This window comes from Triticum urartu, chromosome 7 (genome assembly GCF_003073215.2).
Source record: "Triticum urartu cultivar G1812 chromosome 7, Tu2.1, whole genome shotgun sequence".
NCBI classification, from domain to species: Eukaryota; Viridiplantae; Streptophyta; class Magnoliopsida; order Poales; family Poaceae; genus Triticum; species Triticum urartu.
In genome coordinates, this window is record NC_053028.1 from 164,497,221 (window position 1) to 164,504,993 (window position 7,773).

The 7,773-nt window shown below is 52.3% G+C and overlaps 1 protein-coding gene across 1 annotated transcript; it reads right to left on the bottom strand.

Moving 5' to 3' along the window:
• Positions 1–4,377: 4,377 nt before the first annotated feature.
• Positions 4,378–6,557, bottom strand: LOC125523924 (3-ketoacyl-CoA synthase 6-like). Its single transcript, XM_048688998.1, has one exon. The coding sequence runs from the start codon at positions 6,443–6,445 to the stop codon at positions 4,970–4,972; it is 1,476 nt and encodes a 491-aa protein (XP_048544955.1). The 5' UTR covers positions 6,446–6,557; the 3' UTR covers positions 4,378–4,969.
• Positions 6,558–7,773: the final 1,216 nt, after the last annotated feature.

Below are 7,773 nucleotides of genomic sequence, written 5' to 3' on the forward strand. Positions count from 1 at the left end.
ACGTTGTTCCCTTTGTCATCGGTATGTTACTTGCCCGAGATTCGATCGTCGGTATCTCAATACCTAGTTCAATCTCGTTACCGGCAAGTCTCTTTACTCGTTCCGTAATACATCATCTCACAACTAACTCATTAGTTGCAATGCTTGCAAGGCTTATGTGATGTGCATTACCGAGAGGGCCCAGAGATACCTCTCCGATAATCGGAGTGACAAATCCTAATCTCGAAATACGCCAACCCAACATGTACCTTTGGAGACACCTGTAGAGCACCTTTATAATCACCCAGTTACGTTGTGACGTTTGGTAGCACACAAAGTGTTCCTCCAACAAACGGGAGTTGCATAATCTCATAGTCATAGGAACATGTATAAGTCATGAAGAAAGCAATAGCAACATACTAAACGATCGGGTGCTAAGCTAATGGAATGGGTCATGTCAATCAGATCATTCAACTAATGATGTGATCCCGTTAATCAAATAACAACTCTTTTGTCCATGGTTAGGAAACATAACCATCTTTGATTAACGAGCTAGTCAAGTAGAGACATACTAGTGACACTCTGTTTGTCTATGTATTCACACATGTATTATGTTTCCGGTTAATACAATTCTAGCATGAATAATAAATATTTATCATGATATAAGGAAATAAATAATAACTTTATTATTGCCTCTAGGGCATATTTCCTTCAGCTAGGTCTGCTCACCGGCCGCCCTCGCAACGTGCAAGAGTTCCCGGGGCGATGGCCCATGAACCCTGGGGGCATAGGTTTAGTCCGGCGTGCTGACCTCTCTATTAAGCCTAGGTCGGGTTATGGCGTATTGTTTGGCCGAGGCCGGGCATGACCCAGGAAAGTGTGTCCGGGCGGAGTTAATCGAGCGTGGTGGGTAAGTTGGTGCACTCCTGCAGGGAAGAAAACATCTATCGATAGCCTGTCCTATGGTAACAGACACTTGGAGTTGTATCCCGATCGATACAACTAGAACTGGATACTTGTGATGAGAACTGGATGGTGATGAGATTTGGAATGTGTTGACACTTGGATAGTATGGCTCTGGGATTGCTTTCTCGCAGGGAGTCGAGAAAAGATCTCTGGCCGAGGTTGATAACATTACTGCTACTTTACTTTATGCTACTCTACTCCCTCCTGTTGCTGCAAGATGGTGGTTTCCAGAAGATGCTAGTCATCGATAGGACTAAGCCTTTCCTCTATTCTGGCATTCTGCAGTTTAGTCCATAGATATAGCTCATTTCCTTTGATACATATGCATACTTAGTTTAGATCGGATGTAAGTCTTGCGAGTACTTTGGATGAGTACTCACGGCTGCTTTGTTACCTCTTTTCCCCCATACCCGATTGTTGCGACCAGATGACGGATCGCAGGAGCCAGATGACATCACTGATGACTACTGCTACCCTGAGGGTGCCTACTACTACGTGACGGCCGCTGACGACTTGGAGTAGTTAGGAGGCTCCCAGGGAGGAGGCCTTGCCTTTTCGATCAATGTTGCTTTTGTGCTAGCCTTCTTAAGGCAAAACTTGTTTAACTTATGTCTGTACTCAGATATTGATGCTTCCGCTGACTCTTGTGTATTCGAGCTTATGTATTCGAGCCCTCGAGGCCCCTGGCTTGTAATATAAAGCTTGTATTATTTTAATTTGTGTCTAGAGTTGTGTTGTGATATCTTCCCGTGAGTCCTTAATCTTGATCGTACACATTTGCGTGTATGATTAGTGTACGATTGAATCGAGGGCGTCACAGTACGACTACATCAACCGCGTTGTCATAACGCTTCCGCTTACGGTCTATGAGGGTACGTGGACAACACTCTCCCTTCTCGTTACTATGCATCACCTAGATGGATCTTGCGTGTGTGTGTGGATTTTTTTTTAAAATTACTGCGTTCCCCAACACTTCCCGACTCGCAGCCAGAACTAGATGACGGATTCCGAGATCTGATCATCCAGCCTCAGGCCGGCCACCTCTGACGGAGGAGATGGCCACCATCGCCGGCTGCACCAGCCAGATCATATCTAACCTGAGGTGCCGCGAAGCCGCCCACCAGGTCCTCCACGTCGTCACCGATCCGAAGCCGGATGATGCGCCGCCACAACAAAAGTTGTCGCCGCCCGTGACCGGGCTGCCCGACGCGCCGTAGTCGCCGTCGCCCGCTTCAGGGCCAGCCACCACAGCCGCCAGATCTGTCGCGCCACCACACGCGCAAGGGCTCCGCCCCACCTGTGAGACGCGGGAGAGTGGAGGATCCCCGCCACCGCCGTCAGCCCCCAGGCGCATCCCGGCGGCGGGAGGGGGGGTGAGGGAAGGTGGATTCGGGAGTGGGGGCGGCTAGGGCTGGGTACCCGCCTGAGTCGCCCGAGCGGGGGCGACGCGGGGGTTGAGAGAGAGAGACAGAACGAGAAGCTTTTGCCATTCCACTGCTATCCATTATGAAAAAGGGTGAAAGAGGAAAAAGACTTGCCACAGCCAAGCTCCACCATGGCAGAGCGCCAATCCACGGCATCGCGCCAATCGCCATCAAGGCAAGTCTAATCCTAAACACTAACCTAGACCAATTACTTACAGGAGCAATCCGCCCTCCTCTCCCATCCCCACTCCCACCGGCGAGGACGATTCTTAGAGCAGGTACAATAGTGGGCTTGTAACCCGCCTACATGAAACTTTTGCCTATGTGAAGGAAAGAGGCATGAAAAAATGGTGGAAGTGAGCTCTCATGCAAGGGTCTAGTTATATGTGTGTTCCTAGACAAAAATAATAGATACAATGAAAGAGAAAGATAGAAGAGTAGTCTAATAGCCAACCTTATTGTAGAGTGACTATACATGTTGGCTTTAGATGACATGTTAGCTTCATATAAACCATGCTCTCATGAGCAGTTAGAGAAAAGAGAGAAAGGATTAGGAAAAATGAGGGCCTGGTCCGCGTCGCACCGACACGCTATGTTGCGAGAATGTTAATATTACGATGGAAAACCATGGATGGTAAAATTGACGCCTCCGTCATGCCATGAAATCGATTAAATGCCCGCCTGCAGAGGCGACCTCATACGCAGCAGGCGGAAACTGAACGAAGCTTCATTTCACGTTCGATTTCCAGAATCTGTTGACTCTGTCAACGTTATCCGGTCTTCCAAGAGCTGCAGGTGCTTTTACAGAGCAGACTCCATTGACCCGATCATTCATGGCTTCACGAAGCTGCCTACAGCTTGACTGGTTCTTCCTGCAGAATCACAGCTCACTGTTCGTCAGCCTGAATTGAGCTGAACTCCTGTCTCCCCATTTACGCTGGCGGACATCGCATCCCATCAGCGGTCGCAAATCGGCGGCAGAAAAGAAGGGGACATCAAGGTATAATCATCATCAACCAACCGCCAATGCCGACCGATCGACAGGGGCGAGCCCGTGCGAGGGTCCCGTCCGCCATGAAAATGGAAACCAAGAGGAACGAAACGGGTGCATGCATCTGCATCTGTGCGACGATCCTCCCCCACGCACGCATGGATTCAGATCCTCGGCAATCAATCCGCGCCGATTTTAAAGCCACATGTGGCAATGCTTGCTGCCTGGATCGGGAGGCGTTACGTTGCGCGTTCTAGGCGCGACACCAAGGTTCAATAATGGCAGCAGCACGGCACCACGGCGAGGAAGAACGAGAGAGCACGAAACCGGCAAGATTCGCCTTCACGAACGGGGCTGCAAGAGCGCACGCGGCATTCAAGGCTCCCCGTTGCAGCCCGGCCTACTGCTCCCCAACTCCTCCATGCCACATTTACGCCCGCCCTCCCACTCTTCCTACCTTGCTTCAGCACGACACCACTGCCAGCGCCAGGCCCATAAATTCGACCTCCATCGCTGGAGAGGAAGCACCCAAGGATGGGTTGGAGTTTGGAAGCGCACGCCAAGGATAAGGTAAATGTAGGCCTTCGTACGCTCGTACATATATAAGACTGGGAAAATTTGTGTTTAAAAAAAACCGGGAAAATTTCAGGTGCTCATGAGGAGCAATGCTACACGCACACGCATTTTTTACAGAAATTTACGGGATGCTTAGCTGGAATAAACTGATGGGAAGAAAATGGGATGAGGGGCCCACACTCCCTGAAAATCAGGGGCGGTGGAGATTAGTTAGCGATGGAATCCTGTAAAACGTCCGTATTACTCCGTTGATATAGAATTTTCGGCTCATGAGGCTCGTATGCTACTGTGATATGAGTTTTTAGGCCATTGAATCTCAAATCCGACGGCATTTGAGGACAAACCTCCGAAAGGTAAACTCATGCAGTGACATATATGTGCAGCTATAGTAAATAAAATAGCATATGTACAATGTACCGTATCTCCTTATCAACACGGAGATGGTAGTAAACTATTTCCGGCACATTGATTTATTGTCAAACTCGTAGCAGTACATTTTTGTTCTCTTTTTCCTTCAATGGAGATACAGTAAAGAGCTGAAATTAACAAAAGAGAAGAGGTCCGGGAGAACGGGAAGGAAGAATAGTAAATAAATAAACAAGAGAGAAATGGAAAAAAAAAAGGAGTACGCTCGCGATCGAGGACCACGATTATACGTTTATGAATGACCGGAAGAAATTAAGCCCTTTGTGCCGGAGCGCAACCACCGGCCGTCGGTTGCACCTCACATGCGCGCGTCAGACAGATCCGGCATATTTAACTCGGCCACCGCGGCAGCTATTACGCCGGCCGGCCCAGCCGCGGCTCCGGCCAACCGGCCGTGTCCTCCCCGACGCCATGGACACGAGCGCTCCGGCCGATCCGTCGGACCGGTCAGGTTTACCACCGAGGGAAACACACACCAGACTAACAGTAGAAGAAATGCATGGGGCATAGTAGTAGGAGTAGTTGTCGACAGATACAAATCGAGAGAGGAAGCGACAGAGAGAGAGATACCCTGTTGTAGACCGCGTGGGCGCGAGACGTTGGTTGGTTAATGCTTGAGCACCTCCGGAATGTCGACCGGGTAGCGGCTGACGCAGTCGGCCCACGGGCCCTGCGCGTCGCGCGCGGGCTCGATGCACTCCCACGCCGCGCTGTTGCACTTGAACCCGGAGCCGAAGCCGATCATCCACACGCGGTCGCCCCTGCGCATGCGCCCCTTGGCCTCGATGTAGGCCAGCTCGTACCACAGCGAGCTGCTGGACGTGTTGCCGAACCGGTGCAGCGCCATGCGCGACGCCTCCACGTGCTCGTCCGACAGCCCCAGGCTGTTCTGCAGCTCGTCGATCACGGCGCGCCCGCCCGCGTGGATGCAGAAGTGCTCGAACGCCATGCGGAAGTCGGGCAGGTACGGCTTGATGCTCTTGTTGTTGAACACCCGCCGCGCGATGAAGGACAGCGCGAAGAGCAGCTGCTCCGACGCGGGCAGGACCAGCGGCCCGATCGCCGTGATGTTCGCCTTGAGCGCGTCGCCGGCGATGGTCATGAGGTCCTTGTTCAGGTTGATGCCCCGGTGGCCCTCGTCGTCCTCCTCCTGGTACACGCACCGGTACGCGTTGTCCTGCGCGCCGGTGAGCGTGCGCACCACGCGGGAGAGCCGGAAGCGGGCCTTGGCGCGGGACGTGGACAGCAGCGCCGCCGCGCCGCCCATGCGGAAGAGGCAGTTGGGTAGCAGCATGGCGCGCTCCTTGCCGACGTAGTAGTTGGGCGTGATGGTCTCCGTGGACACCACCAGCGCGTGCGAGCCCCGCGGCGCCACCTGCAGGAAGTTGCGCGCCAGCCCCACGGAGACGAGCCCGGCGCTGCACCCCATCCCGGAGAGGTGCACGTTGCGGATGTCGCTGCGCATCTTGTACTTGCGGATGATCATGTCAGTGAAGGACGGGATGGGCGCGAAGAGGCTGCAGTTGACGACGAGCAAGTCAATGGCGTCGGGGCGGATGCCCGTCTTGGCGAGCAGGTCGTCGATGGCGGAGAAGATGACGAGCTCCACTTCGTCGCGCGAGGCCTCCAGGTTCCGGTACGGCGGGATGAAGTGGTGCGCGGGGGGCAGGCACGTCTCCTCCCCGAGCCCGGACCGCTCCAGCAGCCGCGTCATGAACCGGACGCTGCGCTCGTCAATGGAGGCCCCCTCGATGAACGTCACCAGCTTGGCGTGCTCGAGGAACGTGCCGAACGGGACGCGGTGGCTGGGCTTGGTGCGGAAGCAGGCGTAGTCGACGAGGTACACGGAGCGCGGCCGCATCATGAGGTACAGGATCCCCGCGGCGGCCGGGAGGAACGCGGCCAGGAAGACGTGCGCGGGCCGGAGCGCGTGCATCCTGGCGAGAAGCTCCTCCGGGCCGACGCGCGCCGCGCCGACGGCGCCCGCGACGGCGAGCGGCACGGCGAGCACGGCGAGGAAGTTGTTCACCACGCACTGGTACGCCGGCTTGAGGCGCCGGAGCTGGGGCGACGAGGAGCTCATGCTGTCCGCTCTCCGCTAAGGCTTGCACTGCGCGCACGCGTGAGCGAGTGTGTCACTGTGGCTGCCGCGCGCGTGTACCGATCGGCTGGTGCTGAGTTGAGTTCGGGAGCGGGAGCGGGTATAAAAAGGAGGTTAAAGCCGCGTTGGTGGGCCACGTTGGCCTTTACGAGCACAGGCTGCTAGCGCTCATGGGCTTTTGTTCGCCGATAATTCTGATGATGGCGATGAGATAATTGATGGTGCTAATCCAGGACCATGCCTCGGCCTCCCTCGGTGATAGGACAGCCTCGTCGTTTCAATGCATTTGCGGGGCCCATATTTAGTGTCACTACTATAGAGTACTAACTATTCTCCCACCAGACCACTAATCATAGACCGATGATAGATCTCGGGGAACATGGAGGCTGGAGAAGTAACGGGGTGTTTGTTTTCATGAATTTTTTTGTGTAGGGACTAGCAAAAGTCTTTTTTAGAGACTTTTTTACTAAACAGGAGGGATTTTTTAGGACTAAACTAGGCATTTGGGACTAAATGAAGAAGACTTTCAAGGAGAGTTTTTTTGGGACTTTTTGAGACTTTTCGGTGGTGTTTGGTTCTCTAGTCCTAGGACTTTTTCTAGTTTAACTAAAAAGTCCCTAGTCCCTAAAAAGTTTCTCCTGTTTGTTTCCAGAGACTAAAAAGTCCCTAGTCCCTTCCTACAGGTTATTAAATGACCATGTTGCCCCTAGTATAACAATTAAACAACATCATGGGGTGGCGGGCCAATGGGTGCATGGAGGGGCATTGTTAGAAAAGTCCCAAAAAGTTTCAAAAAGACTCTCCTTGAGAGTCTTCTTCATTTAGTCCCAAATGCCTAGTTTAGTCCCTAAAAAGTCTCCCGTTTGGTAAAAAAGTGTTTAAGAGGGACTTTTTCTAGTCCCTACACAAAAAAGTCCCTGGAAACAAACACCCCCTTCCAACAATGCCCCTCCATGCACCCATTGGCCCGCCATCCCATGGTGTTGTTTGATTGTTATTTTTCTATATACTAGGGGCAATATGGTCATTTAATAACCTCTAGAAAGGGACTAGTGACTTTTTAGTCTCTGGAAACAAACAGGAAGCGACTTTTTAGGGACTAGGGACTTTTTAGTTGGGACTAGAAAAAATCCTAAAACTAGAGAACCAAACACCGCCTAAGAGCACTGGCATCTAAATAGAACAAACAGATCATTTTTAATCTTTTTTTTGAAATACAGCAGGGCAAGTTCAAATAAAACAAGCAGAGATATTTTCTTCCCTTCAAGTTTAAAATTTTCAGACAACTGTCACATAGGTGGCCTCTTAAA